The sequence below is a fragment of the Mauremys reevesii genome, linkage group 4, assembly GCF_016161935.1.
Source record: "Mauremys reevesii isolate NIE-2019 linkage group 4, ASM1616193v1, whole genome shotgun sequence".
Taxonomy (NCBI): Eukaryota; Metazoa; Chordata; order Testudines; family Geoemydidae; genus Mauremys; species Mauremys reevesii.
The window spans coordinates 92,664,979-92,690,675 of record NC_052626.1 but is presented as its reverse complement, the minus strand read 5'-3'; the positions used below and the strand labels follow the sequence as shown (position 1 = coordinate 92,690,675).

Below are 25,697 nucleotides of genomic sequence, written 5' to 3'. Positions count from 1 at the left end.
CGCTCCCTCAGAAGACTTAGCCTACCACCTCACTTCATTTATTTGAAAGGAGGCTCTCCTACAATGTAACACCGTATTAGAGATCAGAAATTTATACCTTTAATATGACCATGGTATCTTCTGAATTTATATTTTTACTATATTTTTTTAAACCTTTACATTCAATTTAAAAAATGTCTACAGTTGTTATACTAATCACACAGAAGTTCTACTGAAAGTCTCAAAAGGAAAAAAAATGTGAAAAGCAGAGATTTGCTTCTTTTCAACTACAACTGTACGTAAGACAAAGTTACAATCTGATTGTTGGATTCTATTAAAATGACCACATATTCATGTAAAAATTAAACTACCTTAATAATGGAAAGTTATAGCTTGGTACAATACTGTAATCCTATCACAATACAAAAACTTGAAATTATGGAACAGATCACAAAGAGAATTTGATCCAATATATTACTTAGGAAGTGTAAAATATTAATAAAAATACACAAATTCTTTATTTTATATAAGGCATTCAGTCCTTTCACAACAGGTTTTAAGTGTATCATGGCTATGAAACTTTCTTCACTTGTAGGAAACCTTCCTTGCCCAACCTTGTGGTGTTGAGCAAGGGAACTAACACAACAGCATACTGTGAAAATACTCAGAAGACAGAACACTGTCACCACCATAAAACTGATTCACCAAGGTTCTTGAACACACAGGACTATGCACATGCTTAAATACTTTGCTGATTCAAGGCCTATATCAGGGGTGAACAAACTACAGCCCAGGGGCCACATCCGGCCCTTCTGATGTTTTAATCCAGCCCTTGAGCTCCCACCAGGGAGCAGGGTCCAGGGCTTGCCCTGCTCCAGCCGATGAGCAGGGTTGAGATTTTGCCCCGCTCTGCATGTGCTGCGGTTCTGCGCAGCTCCTGGAAGCAGAGGCATGTCCCTCCTCCGGCTCCTACGCATAGGAGCAGCCAAGGGTCTCCGCACGCTGCCCCTGCCCCAACCTCTGCAGCTCCCATTGGCCTGGAACCATGGGGCAGTGACTACGGATGGGGCAGTGCGCAGAGCCACCTAGCTGCTCCCCTGTGTAGAAGCTGGAGGGAGGACATGCCACTGCTTCCAAGAGCTGATTGAGGTAAGCACCACCTGCACCCCTGATTCCCCTCCTGCCCTCCAAACCCCTCAGTTGCAGCCCGGAGCACCCCCCAGCACCCCCCCCCCATCTCCACTCCAGAGCCCGCACCCCAGCCGTAGCCCTCACCCCCTCCCACACCCCAACCCCCAATTTCATGATAATTCATGGCCCGCCATAAAATTTCCATATCCAAATGTGTAAAACATGCCAAAACGTGTGCCCACCCCTGGCCCAGATCCATAAGCATTCAGAGATAATCAAGAAAAGTGTTGTATGTAAGAGCTGTGTTTGTTTTGCAATTCACCATAGATGGACAGGATATTTTGACTTTGATCATCCACCAGTTAGGTGGTGATGCTGCTTTGTTACTTTATTTCTTTAAAATATTAGGAAAGAATCTATTCTCCCATGAGTATTAGTGTTAATTCCAGTAAAAAGTGAGAGCCACTACCCCTTACAATTTAAGCACCTACTTAGCGTTTTACTGAATAAGGGCCTATGTCTTTGTTATACCACAGTTTTATTGTTTCATTGAGTTCTCATTTTATCCCTTCTGGAGTAGCTAGAGCTCCAAAACCGGCTCCCATTAGGCACCTGAGGATGTACATATATTTCAATGTATTCAACTAGCTATGGAGGTTCCAGTAGCAACAATTGCCATAAAGCAAATCTAAAATCCCCCAGTATCACAATTTAGAGATTTAATTTAGTCAGCAAATTCAGCACACTAATTCCCAAGACAACAGAATTTTCTAGGTAGTTTTACTACAATATTTATTAAATTTTGCGAATTATACATTTTAAAGGAGTTCCCTTTTTTAATGTTTCCCTTATATTTCTTTGGTTCCTCTGCCTAAGCTACTAGAGTCCCCACAAACATGAAACTTCCCTCTCTCTCTCACCCAGATAGGTAATATCACAAACCAGTCATCATAGTTCAGGGCCACTGCACTTGTATTTCACCTCGGTGGCCAAACAAGGCTTCCAGGTCCTCAGTTGTTGCCTCTCTTGGGTGTAGACATGCATCTCTCCCCTGTCTGACAGGGTTATTTCTGTGCTGCACAGTTCCCTGCTTTCACTGTGTATTTCTCAGCACAGACTGGTTGCCTTAGGACACTCCTTTCTTTCTCTTCAGAGGCGGTTAACAGGTGTAATTGCTAGTTATGCAGGTAAAACCACACAGCATGTCCTATGCAAGCCTACTTTATTCTTAAGGGGAAAAAAGAGAGAAAACATATTAAAAACAATAAAAACCTACACGCTTGTTAATAAGCTTACCAGAATTAACCCCAACTCTAATATAGATTCTGGCAGGAGCAGTCCTTCAATGCCCCACTGAAGTGGATTCCTTTGCAGTCACAAGTTCATCACAGCTCCAACTCAGAACAAGAATTGGGGTCCTCCATGTACCAGAGGTCCTGTCCATTTGCTGGATCAGGAAAAAAAGCCATCAGCCAGTTTGGAGCCAGATTATTTATCAAAAAAACCTTTCTTTGTCTTTTGGTCCATGGAAAATCTAATTTGAACTAGTATATGCTTGCCTCTCCAGTGGGGTGGCTTCAAAGGGATGATAACAGAGGAAGAACTTCCCTCTTTTCTACTAAAGAAGGTACAAATAATGTCACAACAACATATACAGGTTGCATTTGATACAATGTACCACAAAGATATTAACCCTACTTCAATAGGGTACAACAATTTAATAAAATTCATTCAAAGTATTGCAGGACATTGACAATCTGTCACACCAGCCACTTAGAAATTTCGAAATTAAGCACAAAAGTTGTCTTCCTAATTCAGGATAACCTGAGTTTCACTAAGATTTGCTCACAGATCTGCTCAGATTCAACACTCTATGCGCTAGTCTACACTGGCACCACTTTAACATGCCTTGTGTGGTCGCAGCGCAGCGCTGGGAAAGAGCTCTCCCAGCTCTCTAAAAAAAAACACCTCAAAGAGGGGGGCAGCTCCCAGCACTGGGGCACTGTTTACACTAGTGCTTTACAGAGCTGCAACTTGCTGCGCTCAGGGGGGTGTTTTTTCACACCCAAGTGAGAAAGTTGTAGCGTTGTTAATTGCCAGGGTAGACAAGCCCTTAGTCTTGCTAGCTCACCAGCTGTGCTCTGACATAGCTTGTTGAGTCATACCGGGATAGGAGTGGGAGTCTGAAGGATGTGGGGGCCCTAGGTTGGGAATGAGACAAAGCTGGTGTAGAAAGGGATCTCTGTCTCTTTGCACTGACAAATCAGTACGTGAAGGGCTCCAAAAGCACTGCTGCCTTTGCTCCTTGGCAAACTCAGGAAGTAGCAAAGTGCCTCAGCATAAAGCACCAGTGCTTGAAAGACTTCCCCGCATGGAGAAGCTAGGCGCCACAGATGCCTATGAAGACTTTAGACTCCCCTTGTCACCAGACCCCTTTTACCACTGGTGAACAACCTGTGGACTACATGTGAAGAGGATGAATACTTCTTCCAGAGCTGAAGGGGGGAACGGCATGGATGGATCCCTGCCCCCATACATCCCCACTTTCTGTCCCTGTCCTCCACACCCACAGTAACTCCACCCACCAACACCACAGCTGCCCAAACCCCAGCAACACCATAGGGAGTCAAAGTGGACAGGATGAGCAGCCATGTACAGTAAGCTTGGGGACCTGAGCAGGAATGAGGAGTGGATGGGAGGGAATGTTGAAGGTATACATGTATGGGCAGGGGAAGCCTCAAGCTGAAGTAGTACTTCATTCCAGTTCATCACACCAGCAGAGATCTTTGGTGAACCACCTCAAATTCATAAGGACAGAGCTCCTCTCTGCTCTGCTTCTCTCAGTGTAGGTCCTCAGTGCACCCCCACTTCAAACTTCATTTCTCCATGCGCTCTCATATAACTCAGCTCCATTTCGTTACTATCCCACTTCTCAACATGTGCCCACCACCCACATTCTTGCTCTACCTTTAGATACATCTAAAAGGTGTTTGGTGTTGGAAGAATTTGAGCATCCCTCAAGGTGGAATATGTTCTGTAATACCAATATCAAACCTGGATTCTTGCTTAGATTACTAATCTAAGCAATAATTCTTTATAAGCATATACACATATAACCATGAAGCTGCTTTGCTCATCTCCTGCATAGAAACAGTCCTGACTAGCCACCCAAGCTGCTCTGCCCCAAATGAGATGAGCCTGGACATGACCTTCAAGCTACAGACCTGTCAAACTGTAACAGTGAGAAACAAAGACAGGTAGTCATTTACACCAGGTTCGCTGATTAATAGCAGAAACTACTGCATTGGGTTGAAGTGAAAGAGAGCAGGAAGGAGGGAGGACGACAATCTAAGGGCTCTAATACACTCCAGATAAAAACCTATAAACCTTGTCACATCAAGCTTGTGGAAAAGCAATTTGCCAACACAGGCAACTACGATGCAAGTTTATTGCCAACTCTGGAAAAAATGAAGGCCAACATTTTCTGGTATATTAGGGCAAAGATCCAGCCAGTGGAGGATTCCCCTAACATAGTGGAATCTTTGAATAGTCTATAGCTGCCATAGCTACACACATACTGCATCCCAACACAGGGAATGTTCCTAGGGAACCCCAAACACTTGTCAAATCTCTACAGTCACACTGGTTCCTATGGTCCACTGGCACCCAGCACAATTCTGAGCAACATGAGCTGCTATAAACTGCAACAGGAAACCAACCCAGGAATATCAAGGAGACACAAACTCACTCTTTCTACTTCCCTTTCAGTCTAGTGTTAAACAGCTCAGTTGGAGAATCCAGCCCTTCAAAACATGTCTAGCATCATCTTAACCTTGTAGACAAGAGTGCAAGGTGGACCAGTCATTACAGCCTGAAGTTCACCACTCTGTGAACTCAAAACAGTGCCTCAAGAAAAAAAAATCGAGATGTACAAAACTTGATCTCTCAAACTGCTCAAAAAGCATTTTCAATACTTTGTGTCGTCTGATGTGCGTGGGGATTTTTAAAAAAAAAACGTTTAATGCATCAAGCCGTACACAAAACATGTTATAAGGGATTGCAGATAATCTGATATACTTTTGGTGCATTCATGAGAGACAAATAGCTAACTGTCCATTAAGAAAATGTCGTGTTTATCTTAGAAGTGTAAAGGTGGTGGTTAAGCAGTTTCTGTGCATGATATATCTAAAAAAATCCACACAAACTTTTTTGCATCAAAACACAAGCTTCTCCCATCCAAACTAAGTCTGAGGGTCTCCTTTTGAGACACTAAAATGACTTCATACATCTCCTCAAACACCATGCCTCTAATGCTCTATCTACCAAAAAGACATGCCAGTAGGAAGAGGGATTCCCGACGGCAAAGCCATGGGTCTAAGTGATCATCTGTGGCCAGACTCCCAGATCGCTAGGAGCGGCCATGCTCCAGCCATTTGAGGCTAATAACATCAACTTTTTTTACTCGAGTTTGGTTTTGATTTTTGTTACGAAAGTACTACTGTGAAGGCACCGTTGTAAACCCTCCTCCCAAATGCACAGAGATGGTATCCTTCACTCGTAGCATCTTTTCTTGATTAACATGAAAGAGTAGCAGATTAAGTCACCCAATGCAAGGGATTGCTGGAGGTTTTAATTTTGAGAACCCAAAATTATAAATAGGATGACTTTCCTTTTGCAAATACATTAATCCATCCACCCATTCGGAGGACAACTGTGATAAAATAGTAAGCAGACAGGGAATTAAAAAATGACAACACTACTACCCTGCATGGTAAAAGCACTGAAGATCCCTGTATTTTCTTTTGCAAGTTTCTATTGTAATTAGTCAAATAGGTCAAAATCAATCAGAAGAAACCTGTGTTTCAAATCTGCATCCAAGGAAGACACTACTTCAGCAAAAGTTGGCTATATGTACTCTACGTTATTCTTCATGTGAAGCTCTGTTCTTTTCAGCCTATATCAACTCCAAAGCTGTTGAGAGAAGTGTCTTTTTCAGCAGTCCACGTAACAGCGTACTGGATTTTAGTAGCAACTCAGGGTTGCTGTAGGGTTTTGCAGATGCTACAACATGTTCCAAAATTGTTTAAATAATAAAAGTAGAGGAACTGTTCCAGAAAATAGATTTACTGGTGAAATTATGCTAAACCATAAAACTTTAAATATAGCTTTGGCCCTAGTCCAAACACAGGCAAAAATGTTTGCAGGAGCTATGGTGTCCCTTGTCTGTTTGCCAGAAGCTGCGAATGAGTGACAGGGAATGGATCACTTGATGATTACCTGTTCATTCCCTCTAGGGCACCTGGCATTGGCCAACTCTTGGAAGACAGGATACTGGACTAGATGGACTTTTGGTCTGACCCAGTATGGCCGTTCCTGTGAGTGGGGCTTGAGTGGTGGCCTTTGTAGACTCCTTTCATCAATCCATTAATAGTTACTAAAATCCTCAGTATTCCCTGTATGCAAGTGTGCATATTTTAAAAATCTCAGTATAAAATTTACTAATTGACTTTTCATTAGGTTTAGTTGTCACCCTCATATGCATGCAAAAGTCTGTTTAACTTTCCAGCTGTACTGTAACTGAATCTAGAGAACATGCTGACTAAACATATCAGCATGGCTCACTGTTAAATAGATTCATATAACTTAGAAAAATATTTAAAAGTTTGAACAGTAATGAAGATACTGGATTTTTTGTTATAGCTGCTGGAATGTATAATGCAATCAGTACAAAATATCAGTCAGAAAACAGTGTTATAAATACAACTAATATTTCCACAAATATTTTATACAATAAAGGCTGACTTAAATAGGTAGCATGACCATGAGGTAAATTAATTATAAAGTGGAGAAAATTTATCTTCATAATTTAAAAAAAAATTAAATACCATAATCTGTTAAATAAAAAAATATAAGAGCATTATAGAAAGAATTGAGATTTTTCATAAATGCAACTATTCAAGCATGCTTGTAAACTAGAAATTGAAAGGTGCTCTGTGAAGGAAAGAGAAAAATTGTTTGTTCTACTCTTTCTCCCCCTTTCTTTGTGATATATAAAGAAAGTCTGAACATTGTAAGTTTTTTTTAACCTGAAAATCCTCAAGAATGTTAAGTCCTGTCCCTAGGATAAAAGTCAAGCGGGGGGGGCGGGGGGGGAGTTTTAAAAATGTTAGGCCTTCTTTATACATCAGAAAGTAAATATAGATATAGATATAGATATAGATATATTTATATACACACACACACACACACACGCATGCGCACGGCATAAACCTGTGTTTCTTCTGCAAGTCACCTTTATGGGGTCAGTATAGAACAGATTTTAGTTTTCATCACTAGCTTCCATCATAACATTTTTCGGCACCTTCCTTACAAACATATCAAAGTAATTATTTCATTTTAAAACTTAGTACTTACATAGTGCCTTCCATTTTCAAAACACTGTACAAACACAAACTAACCAATCATATCCAAAGATCCCCAAACTGCTCCACAAAGGAGCAGATTAGAGAGTGATAATGCAGCAACAGCAGGGTGAATAAAAATTGGATTTTTAATTGTTAAATTATGTTTTTCTTTTTAAAAATAAACTTCTTTAAAGTGGAATCTGAATTTAATATAATATATATTAAGGCCTAAACTTATTAAAATCTCTTACAACATTTAAGTAAAAAAATAAATATGCTGAATTCATTAGCCTCTATCAAAAACGTTAGAGTTAAAGGCTGCTTTCTATAGATAGAAAAAAATCAGGGGAAAAACATCTAAATTTGGAGGTCAACCTTTATAAATATGGCACAACAGTATAAACAAGAAATATATCATTCACCATTTTCTAACATACTAAAAATGTACAATTAATATGTATCTGAAAATACTAAACTATATAATTGCTTAAATAAATGTATATAGCAATATAGTACCCTCCTAGGTAACAAAAAGTTGTACGATCTCTAATGTAAAGGCTCTGTTTAGTTGTAAATCAGTATGTTTTAATGGTTATCTCAACCATTGAGAATACACCTCTCTTTAAAGAAAGAAGTGAAGTACAAATGGAAAAGTTGATTAAAATTGATTTAAATCGAGGCTTTCCACTTGGCGATTTAAATCAATCCACACTGAGAAACTCTAGTCTAACATGGGAGCCATTAAGCACCCAGCAATAACTCAACCACAGCCTTTGTCATTCAAATCTATTTTATCAAGAAAAACTAATGTCAGCCAAAACACAAGGTGGGAGAAAACTGCTTTGAAAACAGTAGCACTACCTGAAATCTTGAACCATAACCTAGACAGTCAGTAGAGTATGCTATAAAAGAATTTGGTTCAGATGCTGACCAAAAAGGTCATACCTATGCACCTGTGGACAAGATAGGGAAGGAAAAGAACTGTTGTTAGTAGAATTGCATACAATGCCCACATCAGCCTGTTGCAGGACTCAGACTCTCATTCGTGTGGACCTTCTTGCTGAGACTACTAACAGGAGCAATGACTTCTTTGTTTCTTCTCTAAACACTAGAATACACTTCCTCCTACATGGAGTTAGTCCATTTTTATCCACTTTTTAGACGAGTTTCACTGAGCCTTTGCACGTGTGTCTCTTCCCTCACAGTTATTTAAACTAGCATCCACCCTTTTTTGGAACCCCTTTCCTTGCTCAGATACCCTCATCAGCTATCCGAAGTTTTGGGTTACTAGAGAAGCTGATTTTGTTTCTTCCACATCACTCTCAAACCCAACAGTTCTCATTAACTGTCACTAAGACAACAGAACTGCTTCTCTTCTCAGTCTGTTTGCCCCTTCCCTGCTGTTTTTTATTACTCTTCCTTCTGTCTGTATGCCTCATTCACCTCTGCTCTTTCACATTTGTATAGTCTTCCTCCCTTGCTAAAGGAAGAGAATCATACCTATATTCCAGCACACAGATCATCTCTTGTGGCATTGGCATGCACAAACTGAATTAATCTCCACAGTTCATCTTCAGGTTCAAATGTAATAGGATAGGACAAGTCCACACTGGAGCGAGGCAGAAAAGAGTTAATGATCTCTCCTGGAAACAGGAGCTAACATTTACCCTGTCCCACAACACCTGCCAGAAACAATAAGTCTGGAGGGAGGGCCTCTAACTGAAGGAAATAAAACAAAAGAAAGCAGGCTTCAGAACTGGGTTTCTCTGACAGAAGAATTTTGGGTATAAAGCAGAGAGGTGCCGGCTGAGCAGCCAAACCTAGAGGAAACGGTTGGACTGGTCATTCTACTAAACAAATAGTTAAACCACAGGAAGGCAATGAGTTTTGACCATACACTGAACATATAGACTGTTTTGGAACAAATCAACTGGGAGAGTCACATGTTCACATATGTTCTGTTCAGGAGCACAAGAGGAATTCTCTCTAGGTTTACAAATTAACAAAAAGAGAGAAACAGGAGGTAGAATAGTACACAGTTCTCACAACCTCACACCAAGTTTGAAGTTTCTGTAGAATTTTACATGCAACTCTCGAACTTTTTACACTATGAAATGGAATACATTATATTATTAGCTTCTGTACTAGTTGTTGTAGGGAAGCTCAGAGGATCCCAAAGTTTATTACAATTATTTTTGCAGTCTTCCAAAAGGCTTAGAAAGTTTGTAAGCACGGCAAACTTGGCAGTCTTTGTGACAACCTTGAAAGAATGGACTGTTCCAAGTTTTACAACACTAATTATTAACTTCTTAATGACATTTGATTTCCCCATCCCAGAAAAAAAGAAAACTTATATTGCTGAAAATTATGCACTTATATTCAAGAAACTGTTCACACTATTTTAGAACTGCTTTAACTAAAGTATAAACAGTTACTTAATATACAGTTACAGTAATAATCAGGTACAAGTTACTGTTGCTGTGGCAGAAACCATAATAATATGCAAAGCTTAACCACATGCTACAAAGCTAAAACAGTAGTTATACTTTAACAAAAACTTGTTTTCTAACGCCTTTCAGACCATTTTTTACTAGTGAGCATCTAATTCTAAATCATAATTGTTAAAACCATTTTGCTGTACATTACCTAAACAGATTTTCCCAGATACTACATTTGCTAACAAATACAAGGTTCCAATTACCATTACTGACAGCTTACTGTTACATTATATTTTAAAACACACTGTACAAGACACCAACCTAGTATGTTATCCCCCATCTTAAAGGCACTTCAAATTTTCCAAAGGCATAATTCAGTTCTACCTTTTATTATGAGTGGTTTCCAAATAGTTAAATCAGTGTGATCCCTAGCATAAACACAGTTATACTGGTAGAAAGATGCTGATAGAAGTATTGCCTATTTCACAAGTTTATGAAAATAAGCCATAACGAGATGAGCCCCCCTACATACTGGTATAACTCTCTACACTAAAGGATTGCACTGATTTAACTTGATCTGTTTCTAAACTGACAGAATTAAATTGATACAAAAACAAAATGTGACAAATCCTAAAAGATCTCTGGACACAGCATGAGAAATTTGTCTCTGGACATCAAGCAATCATGACAACCTGACCAAAAGGGGGATCAGAGAGCAGATTGCTTTCAAGAGATGTACGTTATTCATAAGAACATAAGAACGGCCGTACCGGGTCAGACCAAAGGTCCAGATAGCCCAGTATCTGTCTACCGACAGTGGCCAACGCCAGGTGCCCCAGAGGGAGTGAACCTAACAGGCAATAATCAAGTGATCTCTCTCCTGCCATCCATCTCCATCCTCTGACAAACAGAGGCTAGGGACACCATTCCTTACCCATCCTGGCTAACAGCCATTTATGGACTTAACCAACATGAATTTATCCAGTTTCTTTTAAACGCTGTTATAGTCCTAGCCTTCACAACCTCCTCAGGTAAGGAGTTCCACACTTTTCTTTTCTCTCTGTAACTACTTTAAAATGCCTTAGTTAAATTTAGCTTATGGAAGATGCAAACCCAGATAGTAAGTAAATAGTTATTTCCTGTTTTTAATCAAATCTTACTTTTAAGATTACTGTTGTATGGGTAATTTCATGCAGAGGTCCCCAAAAAGAAGAGAACCTTGTAACCTGCAAGGAGAAGTACCGAAGAGTAAACACTTTCCGGAAACTATACCATCCTCTGATTCTTGGTCAAGGGGCATGAACAGATGTGTCATCTTACAGACATGTTCACCTGCTACAGTCAGATGGTAACACAAGGGGGAAGCCAAAAGACCAAGCAAGACATTGAGTTGGAGTGGTATTGGTCACAATGTTATATAAAGCAGAGTTTCTCAAACTGGGGTCCGCAAACTACTCTGGGACTTCGCAAGTCATGTCTGGGGCCGTCAGCCCCGCTGATCATCAACTCCCCCTCTCAGTGCCTTCTGCACGCCATGTAACAGCTGTTCAGCAGCGTGTGGGAGGCACTGGGAGGGAGGGGAGGAGCAGGGAGGGGGTGCGCTCAGAGGAGGGGGCAGAAAGAAGCAGGGAAGAGGAGGGGCAGGGTGGGGCCTTGGGGGAAGAGGTGGAGTGGGGGAAAGGCCTGGGGCTGAGCAGGGGATTTGGGGGCCTGTGAAAAATTTTAAATCAAAATGGGTGTCCTTGGGTTGCTAAAGTTTGAGACCCACTGATATAAAGTATATTTAAGTTGAAGAAATACCGGGCTTCTGTATACATCCTCCTCTGCATGCAAGCCTGCTGGCTATTCAAGATAACAGTAGTCATGCAAATGAATAGAGGGGATTATATTCACTTATACTTCTATCGTACTTTAAATTCTCTTAAGTTTTTACTCTAATAAAATTATGCAGCTTCTGCCCCAAACTGAAAGAAGAGGTATATGAAGGTGAATTCCCACACTCATGAAAGAAAGAGATGGATGGAAGAATACTGAGACTGTAAAACAAACAGACCATATTATACCCTCCATTTCCATTGGTGGAAGGGAAAAGGGACACAACAGATCCCATCCCAGGGAGATCTGCCTTTGTGCTGTCATTTATCCAACCCTACCATTTCTCTAACTCCATAGAGGCACTTTGAGCTTCTGACACAAGGGCAAATAAATATCTGGAGTCAAATCAAAGGCTATAGAGTCCAGTTTCCTCCCAAGTCCATGGAGGCCGGCATCTTAGGGTATGTCTACAAAGCACAGTTGTCGCCAAAATGTTTGTCTTTTGCGGGTACTTAAACCCCTACCCGCCCACAAAAGACAAAAGTTTTGCTGACGCAAGCAACAGTGTGAACACAGCTTTGTCGGCAGAAGCACTCTCCTGCCAACAAAGCGTATGCCACTCGCGGGGCTGGAAGTATTTTGTTGGCAAAAGTGCCGAAAAAATACCGCAAAAAAGCATTCACACTTGCTGACTTTTAGGTCAACACAGACTTGTTGCCAAAAGCTGCATAGTGTAGACAAGCCTTTGGTGGTGCTGAAGAGCCTGAAAAAGCTCCAGGGTCAGGAAATACTTTAGCAAATACACTCCTACCTGACTGGAATGCAGGGAGAGACATAAAAGGATACTCAATGCAGGATAAGCACTGAGCAGGTAAAAGAGCCAGAACAGCAGGTGAAGAGATAAAGCTCCTACAGAAAGCTCATTCATTGAAATAACTGACTGGAAGATTATAAGTAGGGCAAGCTAAGAATGAGAGGAGGTGGCATGCAACCACGAGTTGGAGGGGGAGGGGTATTGGTTCGCACAGCTATCCAATACTAATCTCTTAGGGACCAACATCATTTCAATCTCAAGAGTAGGACTGCACAGATGATATTTTGCACTTATCTCAATATTAAATGTTAATATTTGGTAGGCAAAAACTGATAAGTAATCAGGAGAAGGCACAGAATGAGAATAAGGAATTCTGGACTCTGTTCCCAACTTTGCAACAGACTTGTAATAGGGAAATAGACAAGATGCAACCTCAGTTTCCCCATTGGTCAGGTAAGTATAGTATTTATCTACAGAATTAGAATTCAAAACAAATAGGTGAAGAGAATGATGAGAGCCATTCCTATCATGTGATTTTCAGTTCACAGGAAAAAGGTTAAACATTTACTGGCAATATAAATTCAAATGAAATTGGTCAGAACTCCATTTTTTTTAAATATAACGAGTGTTAGACTAATAAAATATAAAAAGGAAATTTTCACATGACTTAGTGGTATCCTAAATTATTTCTGAAAGTCATTTATACCAACAGTAATATTAAAGAAGGCACAAAGGCATAATCATTATAATCATAGTGTACACACATCAAAAGCTAAACTTTGTGATTCCAATACGATTTTAGTGATAAACACAAATGGGATGAACGTATTTTTTTCCACCTTTGCTTGCAAGCAATAAACTAGTATGCACAGGGAGAAAAATGAAATATCTGCCACCAGCTCTGAATCAGCATAGGCTATCCTCAACACAAACAGTAGATCTAAACTAGCTTGAGCATCTACACGCAGACCTATCAGTCTGATCTCTTTTTTAAAAATTAATTTATCCTTCATTAACCTCAAACAGCAGATCTACTAAAATAAATTCTCAAATGACTGGAGAGAACCTTGTGTGGACCCCCCTCCTATATGGGTGAATTTCATCATAAGAAAATAGCTTACATGGTCAGGAATGAGGCTTGGAAAAATCTCAACCAAAACAAATAGAAAATGTGGACTAGCAAGTGGTCTGAAGAGCTACTGACTCTTTCACAGGAAAAAGGGGAGACAGGGAGAAGAGTGATTGAAGAGAGAAGCTGACAGGCAGGAAAACCTGTCCAAGCTATGGAGAGAAGCAGTAGTAACTTCTCAGCTCGGGAAAAAGGAAGCCCTGCAAAGAGATTTCTGAAGGGTGTGTATAGAGGGTGTACTCCAGGGGGAATTCTGCATCACTGCGCAATGCAAAGTCTTCCAGAAATTAATGTGCACGCAGAATTTCCTTTCCCCCCCACAGAAATGGGCTGCAGTGCTGCTGGCCACCACTAGGGCTGCTGGACCTGGCAGAGCCCAGCTTGCACCTAGAAGACACTGCCGGGGGTGGGGGAGGAGGAGCTGGAGGGTTCCCAGCAGCTGCAGTTCCCTGCACCCCCTGAGGGAAGGAGACAGCAGCACACAGGAAACTCCACGCAAGCCTGGGACGAAGCATCAGGCTGTTTCTCCCTCTGGATCCCTGGGCTGAGAGGTAGGGGGGCAGGTGTCTGGGCTGATGGTGGGGCTCTGCAGCTGGGTTCTGAGGAAAGAGGGTGTGAGTATCTGGCCCCCCAGCTGGGCTCTGCAGGAGGGGTGGGGGCAGAGAAACAGGAACTGGGTTGTCATAAGGGTTTCTTTAACTCTCTACTCCTGGAGGAATTTGTGTGTGTGTCTGCATTGTTACAGACATACTTGCTGACAGGTATTTTGAAATAAATTACCAAAATAACTGAAATTGGCGTGATTATGTAGTGTTATTTTGACAAATAAAATTTGCAGAGTTTTAAAATACTGTGCGCAGAAGTTTTATTTTTTTTAGTGCAAAATTCCCCCAGGAGTAAAGATGGAGAAGTCTGAATATAAGTTAAACATGCATAGCATGAAGGGAGAGGGAAATTGCACACGTTTTTGAGTAGGCTAGCAGGCTCAATCCTTAAAATAATAGGTGTTGGGTACATTTAAATTCTAATCAAAAACCAGGATTAAAAATCTATACAGTACAGACTATGTAGGATACTGATAAAGGTGTTCGTAAATTTCTGCTTAGATTTAATGACAGTTTAATTGTTTTGCAATTTTAGGTTATAACTTTATAATAAGTCCAGTCTATTTTCATTGATTTCTTATAGTTAATGATTATTGTGGTCCTACAACGGGGATTTTTTTTTATTTCATTTTGGATTTAAAATGTTGATATGTATTACTTTCCCAATAACTACAATTTATTCTCATTTTTATTTGCATTTGTTGAGTCAAATTTCACTGCAACAGTTGCATTTTATATGACAACATACAGGATCATGGCTTAAAATGAGTAAGCTCCTATGTATGTACAGATTCCTGTTCCCCTGCAGAGCATCACTGGCTTCAACAGAGCTCTATGTAGGCCTAACGAGTTCTATGTGCATGAGTCTGTAGGATCAACAAGGCCTTAGTGATTTCTCTGATTCCAATATAAAAAGAAAACCTCTCTGCAATAAAAAGATTCCACCACATGTGAAGCATGGTTATTTATCACTATAAACGTTTTATAACTTTAGTTTATCTATTCTTTGTTCTATGTCAAGTTTTTTCAATACTGGAACCTAGACATTAATTGCAAGAGTTTCTTTATCATCTTTCATAATGGGCACTGTACAAATGAAATCAGCACCCATTTTACAGTTCATGTTCTTTACAACATTGCCACCAAAATAAAAACCCTTGTGACGACACAAGGTCTGTAAAACACCAAATTCCATACTTTGTTTGCCTCAAAACCATGAACATTTCAGAAAATATTTAGTTCCATGACAATAACATTTCTACTATATATTTTGGATAACTAGTTACTGCTTTTGTGTGTGTACCCAGTAAATTATATTTATGGAAACATGTATCTTTTCTATTCTCTAGCAAGTAGTCTACAGTGTATGGAAAAGAAAGAAATCAAAATAGAAAATTAAGTTAAACCACGCATTAAATTAAAGGTAATTAATAATTTCCCGTTTAGTACCTCTTAAATTGTTTGAAAGCTGTGACACCACACAATGAAGATATTCTTTTCCAAAACTATTGATTTATTTTGGTATCACTAAATGGATGAGAGACTGAGATGTGCTCAGTTTAAAAAGATTACATTTTAAATTAAGAATTGTTTCCTGGGGAAGAGTTTAGCAATATATCAAATTTTCGCAACGAGTATTCTATAGGTTACCCATTGCAGAGAAATTTACCATTTCTGAACCATTCTACCTCATTCCTTTACTTTTTAAATGGGCATTCATATTTTTACAGATATGATTACACTATCTCCTTAGAAACTAAAAAATAATATTTTCCCCTACTAATTTTGTTCTAATCCATTTTACCAGCAACTATTTTATTGCTGTGTTTTGAAGGAAGCCAAAATTAACATAGCTGTTTTGTTTAGCCCCAACTACAACTTACACAGCACCTTATTATGCCCAAATATTTTTGGACACCATGGAATTGGGGGGTCTGAGAGCCAAAGTGAGTCCCCCAATTGTAGAGCAAATTTTAACAACAATACTAATCATAGCCTTATTTTTATAAGGCTATTTTTCTAACCCTTTTATTTGCTAAAATAGCCTTAAATATGGAAAATGTTCACTAAGTTTGGAAGTATGTCATGGTAATTTTTCCTAACAATCCCTGGTTATTCAGTCTCACCAGACATACATACACAGAGTTTATTTTTGATGCCTGTGGATTCTGTAGCCATACATTGCCCAGTTTTGCAGAGCCCTAAAGAATCATTTCTATGCCACCCCAAAAATCCTGAAATTGGCTATGAAGCATCAGATAAGCCCATGCGAGAATGTCTGAGATATATATATATACACACACATATATATACACACACATATACACAAACTCACAAACATTCAGTCATGCCAGAAAAGGAACACACTACACTACTGTGGCACTCTGTGCCTCAAAGCAGCACCCTGTAACCTCCATATTCACCACTGTCATATAATTATGATATGTCATGTATAAAGTATGCCTTGTGAGGTATCATTTTTAAAGTCTTGATCTGTTGAACATGAATATTCCATTGGTTTGTATGTGCTATCATTGTATGCAAAGTTATGAAGTTTTGCTGTGTATGTTACTGAAATATGTTGTGAGGTTGGGAAAACCCACAACCAGCCTTTCAGGTACAACAATGGAATAGCCAGACAGGCTGATGCTCCAGTAAAGGGAATCCACTTTCCCAACAACCATCCCAGAAGACTTCTCAGAGAGAGCATGTAGACAATGGAGAATGCTTAACCAATGGGGGTGGATTCCCCACATCACAAGCATAGCTCTTTCCAGCAAGCTAGAAGAAACTATAAAGAGAGGAAGTGACATCATGACTTGGCCTCACTCCCCAACAACTCCACACCTAGAAGCATATCTGGAGAACAAAGACTTTAAACTGGGGGAAGGTGGCCCCAGGCTGGAGGAAAGTCTCAGCCTGTGTACTGAAGGATAAGCCACTGCTTGATTCAAATCCTGTTTAATTTATAGAACTTAGACTGACATTTTATTTTATTTCTTAGGTAACCATCTTTGATCTCTACACTTGCTTCTTATAATCACTTAAAATATATCTTTCTGTAGTCAATAAATCTGTTTTATATTTTACCTCAAACAGTGTGCTTTGGTTGAATTAATTGGGAAATCTCAGCTCAGTTTACAAAGGCTAGTGTGTGTCCTCTCCACATTGAGGGAGGGACAGACTAGGTAATGAACTTACACTGATCAGGCTTCTGACCAGGGCAAAATGGTACAGCTCTGGGGTGCAAGGCTGGGAAGCTGGGGGGACATGGCTGGAGCCTCTCTATTGCTGGTTCATGATTGGCTGGGAGAAGCATTCCTGTAACTCAATTGGAGGTGTCCCTGCCTGTAGATGTCTGTGTAAGTACAGTATCTGTCAGAGGTTTATAGCTTGCCAACAGCACCACAGAAGGGATACCCCAGGTTGATGGGATGGGATAGAGGTTTCCATGGTCCCACCATTCAGATTGCACCCTGGCAACCCTATCACAACTATATTTTAGTAGATCACATAACAGTAAGTCATTTTAAATAATCTCTGAAATAGAGAGGGTTTATATACACACAGGATTATGGGTGTACTCAAAATATGTAGTTCTAATTAAGAAGTTAGAGAATGTTCCACATAAGTTTTCAGCAGTGTAGAAGTCAGGTCAAATGTTTAATCTAAAAGCCTTAAATAGCCAGAAATATTTCATAATAAAATTGCTGACTGATTTAAGGTTTTGTTTTTAAAAAATAATTATTTTCTCTTCCACTTTTAATGCAAAATAGTAAATTAGAAATTAACTTTTAGAACTAGAGAGTGCAGCACACAAGTCATGACAGTTCACAAAACGTTATTTTTTGGGTTTGTCTACACTTAAAACACTGCAGCTACGCCACTGTAGCGCTTCAGTGAAGGCACTACCTACATCAATGGGAGAGGTTCCTCAGTCAGCATAGGTACTCCACCTTCCTGAGATGTGATAGCCAGTTCTACAAGAGAATTCTCCCATAGATTTAAGTGCCTACACCAGGGTTTGAGGGTTTAACTTCATCGCTCAGGGGTGTGGATTTTTCACAACCTTGAGCAATAGTTATACTGACCTAATTTCCTAATGTAGAACAGGCCCTCCTATTCCCAGGATAGGGTTTAACATGATTGGCTTTATACAGAAAGATGAATTACTTCAGATTACTATGACCCTTCAGAATAGTATAAAACAAAACTATAAATGTTCCCTACCTGCCCTCAACCTCAAGCTGAGAGATCACATCTTGAGAAATTTCTGCAAGATGTCAAAAAGCAAATCCCCATTCAATTTGACTGTATTTTCTCAATAAATTGTACAATAGCCTTGTTAGAAGAACGCTTTTAAAAGAACAAGCTTAAAGTATATGTAGAAATAAAAGCTTTTTCAAATGAACACCTGGTGGATTGGACTAAGCTTTTAGAAAATAAACAAACTGCACCCATACAATATAACATAAAAGATAATTAGGAGACTAGCCAGGAATATGAGAACATTCACTTTGAACGCCATCTTTATATTTTTCTTATTTGCTTCTGAAAAGTTAATGCCCGAAAAGGAAAGTACAGCATCAAAGTAATAAAGACTAAGACAAAAAACAGGTTTTAAATTAAGATTTGTCTATAGACAAATGAGCAGTAGGATTTTTCAAACCACATGCTCCAGTTCAGGTCTGCTTTTGTCTACATTCTCTTATGCTACAGGGAAAGCAGTTTAAGATGTGCTTAAGCTGATAAATTATCAGCAAAAAAACATTCAAATTGCATTATCTTCCTGTGGGGAAAAATATGGAGGGCATCGCTAACAAGTTGTGCTAGCTGCAGAAATAGCAAGAAAAAGCTTGAAAATACAGATATGCAAGTTGAAGTCCTGTAATATATAATGGAATACTAAACTGTTAAAAACTGTTTTGACTCGTTACCAGGTATATGTGGCCTACTCATCTTCTCTCTAAAACTGCCCAAAATTCTTTCCTACAATATTTCACAACTTGTTTTCTTGAACTTTGGTCTCGTGCAACCAGCTCATTTCAGCCACTGAACACACACTTCCTATTTTCTTTTCTTTCCAGTTCACCTTGTACTACTTCTTGCCCAAAAGTTCACATACTGGAATAAAATGTGGCCTGTAACCCTTCCTAATTTAGAATAGCTTTTATGCTTCATCAGTGTAGAAATGGTGTTCCCCCCACTCATCCCTCAAGTAACATAAATCCTTTAGGTGTTAGTGAAGGCTCCCTTAACTAATTGCATCTTCCTAGTTTTCAATACAAAAGTTTTTTAGAAGTAAAAACTTAAATTTGTTTTGGAAACAAGTGCATTTGCTTCTACATAAAAATAGTTTTAAAAATACTGTAGCACCAAGTGCAATCTACAGCTGTTTCCACATTTTTAAAATAGCAGTAGAGTTAATATTTAGAACAGTCAGAAATTAGTAGCCTGACCTTCTGCAGACCACATTACCCATCTAAATGACCACCATAATCCAAGTTGAAGAAATAGTACATCTCAGAACACATTCTTCAATAAATTAACTTTAGGGAAATAATCTTAAATTCTCTTGTAACTGTGCAGCAGTCACAAGAGCTCCTCAGTGAATTCATCTTAAGGGGGTTTGCAAAGCTACAGATGACTAGAAACTCTTTCTTACACTGAGATATGGGTGCAATTTTATTAATCCCAACATGAAGTACATCATTGAAGAAGATTAATAGTCATTGCCATGTTTCATTTTTTCATGTTTGCTCATTAGACTATTCTACCTACCTTTACTACATTTACTGTAGTAGTATAAACACAAATCAGGAAAAATAAGGTTGATAAACTCTCTCTCTCTCACACACACACACTCACCCTGTAACTTGTAGACTGTTTGACAAAACAGTGCAGATTATAATGTAGAGGACTTCTAAATTTATACAATTTAACTTTATTTTGTGTTTGGTAGTATTTTTCATCCAAACTGCATACCCTCCATGCCTGATGGAGCGTGTACACACACAACCACCAATAGTTAGTTATTAATCAATATATTAGCTGAAAGTTAAATAGTACCAGATTTCTAAAACTGAAGTTTTTCCAGCTGCATTTAACATTACTTCTGAAGTTCAGAAAAAATATGCCCAGCCAAGTGTAATCACATCATTGTCCCTGGCAAAAAGACTCATCAACTGAGAACTCTACAAGTGAGGGCAAACTTGTAATTTAAAAAAAAAAAAAAAAAAAAACTTCAAAAGTCTGTCAGAATAAATAAGAACACCTTATAATTTATCAGTATAGTGGTAGCATGAAAAAAGAAAATTGTATTTTGATTTTTATTCTCTACACTAACATATTAAGGCACCAAACCCACAAGCTCATACATGCAGGTGGACCCCTATGAACATGAGCTTGAAGAATCAGGTCCTAAGTTCAGACACAACTTTAGATAATGTTTTCACCCCTCAGCCATATATCTAGGGTGGGATTTTCAGAACCACTCAGCATTGGCCTAACTGGTAAAACTCCTATAGACTTTAATGAGAGCGGTATCAAGTCCACACACTAATCACACCTCTAAGTCATCACATGTTGTTCCTTTAAAGCAGTCTAGTAAAACAAAACAAACACACTTGTCTAAATTTTTTCTCTAATACTGTTATAACTATGATTTCTCCCCCTCAATTTCTTTACTTTGTATATTTGATATCACTTTGTTTTCCCTGTTTGTGTGTGGGGGTCTCTCACAAAACAAAGATGACAGAAGGTGACATCCAAATATAAGAAACCACAGAAGTTGGCAGAGGGGCTCAAGGCAGATGTAGCTCCTTAAACCACTTTATTTTTTTTTAAACTAACCAGATTTCAAGGTGATGGAGTCTATCTAATTCTAAAATGTTTGCAAATACACAGAATCATATTAATACCACAAAAGCACCAGTCATAACTTCTACTCAAATAAATCTATGAAGAAATAGATACCAACATAACACCATGCCATGGATGGAAAGCAAAATAGCATTACAATTGAAGTCTCCAACATTTAGCGTAGTAAACAAGCATAACTAGTCTAGCAAATTCTTCTACAGGATTAGATAAATCTGGTTTACAATATACTCACTGGCATGTTTCATATATGCTGAGATAATACAGTCATCAATATCATATCAATTTTCTCCATTTAAGTCACCTACAAAAAATTTACATATTGCTGTACTCTTTATTTGCAACCTCATCGTGCCACTTCATAATACAGTCCTGACCTATTTTTCAGCTGCTTAATTACTCTGCTGGCTGACACGCTTGTTAAAGTTAAGACAGTTTTTAGTTACAGTGTGTATTTCAAACATAGTTCCTCCTGTAACAATATTAATTTGCCAAAGGTCTCTCTCTATAAACCAAATCTCTGGAGACTAGCCAATATTTTTATTTTGCTCTCAAATCAGCTGCTCTGTTTGAACAGACACTTTGTGCAACTGGTGTAATGGTATGTGAAAGTAATATTGAGAGAATACAAAACTATATTTAACTCTAAGTCTTGTTACTAGTGACCTGCAGCTTTAACATGTTACCCACACTAACAACGTACTTGGCCTGCATTTAAAGCTAGTGATCAAAGCAAAAACACATTTTTAAAATGGTATTTAAAAAACATTTAAGATCTGTTAAGTAAATTCAGAAGTCTTAGCTAAATCAAAACGTTCTAAGAATAACCTGCTGACCATAGGATGGAAGCAGTATACATTAGTTTCTGGCTTTCTCATTTTACAAATTAGATATTTAGCATCTAATATCAAAAGAACCTCTACAAAAATCATTTTAAAATACTACCTATAGGATTTCTAGCTCATTTAGGGCTTGATATAAAAGGAGTTATCAATATTTATCTTACAAAGTTAACTAATCCATATGCAGTAGCTGATTTTATATGGTACAAGTATGATAAAACACTCAGCACCTAAAACCAAAATGGTGCTGGGATACAGAAATGACTCCATGTGGGGGGGAAAGAGTTATAAAAAGTAACTGTGGAGTCTGCTCAAAGTTTTGTTCAAACAAGACACTGGTTGTTGTTTTTTAATAGTCAAATTATACATACAAGAAGACATTAGCTTACCAGTACTTTAAAATCCTTTAAAAATAAGTGCCTTTGTGATAGGTCAACATAAAATAAAAAGCATCTGAAACGCTGAGAATTGTTAGTTTTGGCCACACTCTGTACAAAGCAGCAGCATATCCTATCTAATTTTTGTCAAGCTCCTATTTCGACTGATTTAAAACAGCCAAAGAATAGATATTTAAAAACAAAACTGTTAAAGAGCCAACACAACAACAAATAAGCATTTTCGAAACAAGCTCTTCATAATAAACAGAATAAATATACCGTCACCTGGGAACAGCAGCAGCATTTCACAGAGTTTGAGAACACCATACAAGGACTAAACTAACACTTATTACTAAATCATGGTGAGGGGAGAAGAAGGGGGAAGAAACCGCAGCAACGTAAGTTCCAAAGGAGCTCCACTGAATTGTCATCAGTCCCACATACCATTTTAAGCTATTCTTTTCCCCCTCTGAAATGGAAATAGACATACTCCTTCCCAAACTACATTTGCAAATTACCTCTGTGTCCCAAAGGGAAGCAATAATCGCTGTAACAAGAGAAGCTCGGCAGCCACGCCTTCCTGCTGGCCTGACAAGTTGCAAACGGAGGGTATCACATTTCTTCGATCACAACAACCATCACACACAGATCCTCCGGTTAGTTTTACACACGTCAAACAAACCCATCCAAAGGGAAATTGCAGAAGGCACTGGAGAATGGGGCAAAGCCAGGGAAAGGAATAAAGGAAGGGGAAGCTTTTGGGCGTAAGAGAGAGGGAAGGGATGATAAAAGAAGTGGAACAACGGGAAAACAGAAGGGAGACTCGGTGTGGGACCAGACTGCTTGTTTACCACTAGATTTTTTCGCGGGAGCGTCACCTCCCTGGGCAAACTTCAGTGCCCGGGGAGCTGGCAGGGGAACTGCGCAGTGCGTGTGCGAGGGGGGGCACCGCCTGCCCCCGCCCCACGGCCTGGGGAAGAAGCTAGAAGGGTAGGGGCGGCTCAGCTCATGGCTCAAAGTTTGTTAGCGCCAGCGTCGTCGCCCCCCTCCCCACGCCCTGACTCGCCTGGTCCCTGGCAGGAGGGGCCTTCGGGAGCAGCGGGCTCCGAGCTGCTACCACTCCCCAGAGACGGGGCAAGAAGCACCCGCGTCCTCTCCCGCCCGGACTCTCAGCTCCCACAGCCCCACCCCCAGCGGGGCATGGGGGGTGCCCGGCCCCAGGCAGAGAACAGGAGCCGGGTCTCCCCCCCCCCCCCTTCGGCAGGCAGGGAGGGCGGGCCGCCCCCTCACCTTCACAGGTTGGGCAGCGCGAGTGTCCGAGCTACCGCCGCCCTGGGCATGTCCGGGAGAGTCACGGGGAGGCGCCTCCCAGGCCGGGCTTAGCTCTTTGCGGCTGCTGCTCCTGCGGCTGCCGCCGGCGCCTCGGACGCTGCCATCTTGTCCTGGCGGCTGAGAGGAAGGAGCCCCAGCTCAGCCTGCTCAGTTCCCCAGGCCTCCGCCTCATCTTCCCGGGGAGGGACCCGGCTCTCCCCCGGCCGCTCCTCTCTCCGCCGGCGGCCTAGGCGCTGGGGCCCATGGTGCACGCGGAGGGGCCCGCGGGACTCGCTGCACCTCAGTCCCGCTTGGACATGGCTCGGTTCCCAGCTATGGGGCCCTCCCTAGCGGAGACTGGGCGAGCGCTAGGCCTCCGCCGCAGCGGCAGCGCCCCCGCCCGGGCCCTGCCTGCCGCCGCAATCGGAGCTGCTGCCCAGAGCCCCGGCCCTGACCCCCGCTCAGTCCCGCCGGGGGAATCAGCCTCGCCGCCTGCTGCCCCAGTTCCCTTCTTCCGCGCCGGCCCCTCTGCCAGGCTCCTCGCTGGAGCCCAGGGAAGAGGCCCTTGCTCCCGCCCCTAGGAGACGGTTGAATCTTTCCCTTTTCCCCTCTTAGCGAGCCCCTTGCTCCCTCTGCAACCGCGGGTAAGCCCCTTGCCTGCAGGGGAAGCGCAAAGTCAAATTCCCTGGTTCAGCCAGGGCCCTCCCCCGACGCAGTAATGCCTACATCTTCTAATCTAGCGCACTTTCTAGCTGGAGCTATTAAACCCCTTCACAAAGGGGAGTAAACATCACTGGCTCCATTTTACAGATGAGGAAACTGAGGCACGGGAAAGTGCAATGACTTTCCTGAACTTGTGTGTCAGGTCAGTGGTGGAGCCAGGATTAGCACACAAGTCTCCTGGTTCCAGTCCAGTGCTCTTTGAAGTAGGTCACACAGGACAGGCTGAAATGCCAGTCTGATATCTACTGTTCATGTCCAGCCTGCTGTGGGGTGGAGGAGGACAGATTTGTGCTGCCTGTGAACTCTATAAGAAGCCCTTGATAAATCTGGGTACCTTTACCACAGTCCTAACTCTGGCACCTTTCCCATTCCCACTCTTCTAGCTCACAGAAATAGAGCTGGGGCAAGGAACCAACTAATTTTTGGCTGGGGGGGGAGTTTTTTGTTGTAACTTCATTTACATCAAAATGATACATTTTGGTTAAAGCAGGAAGCATCAGTAGAATTACTTAATGTCTAGTCCATACACACAGACCGTGGCAGGACACCTAACAGGAATGGCCCTGCAGATGGTGGTAAGGACAAGAGATGGATTCTTGCAACTTACAAGCTCAGACAGGAAGAAGATGCAATTAACAGAAGGGTGTTCCTGATTTGTTTAAACCAGCACTGCTGCTTTATAAGCTTCAAGCGTTAATGTTCTGTCAGAGACTTCCCATAGAAGGCAGCTCTCAGCAGCCAGGAGGGTCCACTGCCAATCACCAACTGCCTTGGAACCTTCTGGCTGCACTATTCCATCTCTTCCTGGTTAAACAGATCCCTGATGGCCAGAGAAAGAGAAGTTACTTACATTGTAGCATCTAGAGTTCTCTGAGATGTGCGGTCGCTGTCTGTATTCTACTGGTGGATGTGGATGTGCACGTGCTCTAGGCACCTGAGACTGGAAGATTCTTACTAGCAGTGTCTATTAATCTGCACCTACACCCTTCTCATGTTGCAAACCAAGAGTATAAGGGGCAGCATGGACAGACCCCTTCTCAAATTCCTTCACCACCATGGACCAAGGCAGAGGGGAAGGAGGAGAGGTAGCAGAATACAGATAGGGACCACACACCTCAAACTACTTCAGTTACTATAAGGTAAGGAACTTCTTTTTCTTTTTTTAGTGCAGTGCCTATGTTCATTCCACTATGGGTGACTGACAAGCACAAAGGATGTCCACTGTGGAGGCTTGTACTATAACATAGTGT

The 25,697-nt window shown here is 40.8% G+C and overlaps 1 protein-coding gene across 9 annotated transcripts in view; it reads right to left on the bottom strand.

Moving 5' to 3' along the window:
- HIPK3 (homeodomain interacting protein kinase 3) overlaps positions 1–25,195 on the bottom strand; it is a 139,716-nt gene extending 114,521 nt beyond the window's left edge. Inside the window, exons 1-2 of one of the 9 annotated variants that reach the window (XM_039535717.1) lie at positions 23,704–24,332; positions 22,932–23,168 (exon numbers count right to left, since the gene is read on the bottom strand). Coding sequence is in view for 3 of the 9 variants with exons in the window: in XM_039535721.1 (XP_039391655.1) it covers positions 22,699–22,717 (19 nt within the window). In the remaining 6 variants the exon portion in view is untranslated. Of the gene's footprint in view, positions 1–2,091; positions 2,338–21,429; positions 21,471–22,698; positions 22,836–22,857; positions 22,896–22,931; positions 23,169–23,703; positions 24,333–25,054 lie in introns of those variants that run through there. The other 8 variants (XM_039535718.1, XM_039535719.1, XM_039535716.1 and 5 more) reach the window with 8 other exon arrangements.
- Between the last annotated feature and the right edge of the window lie 502 nt (positions 25,196–25,697).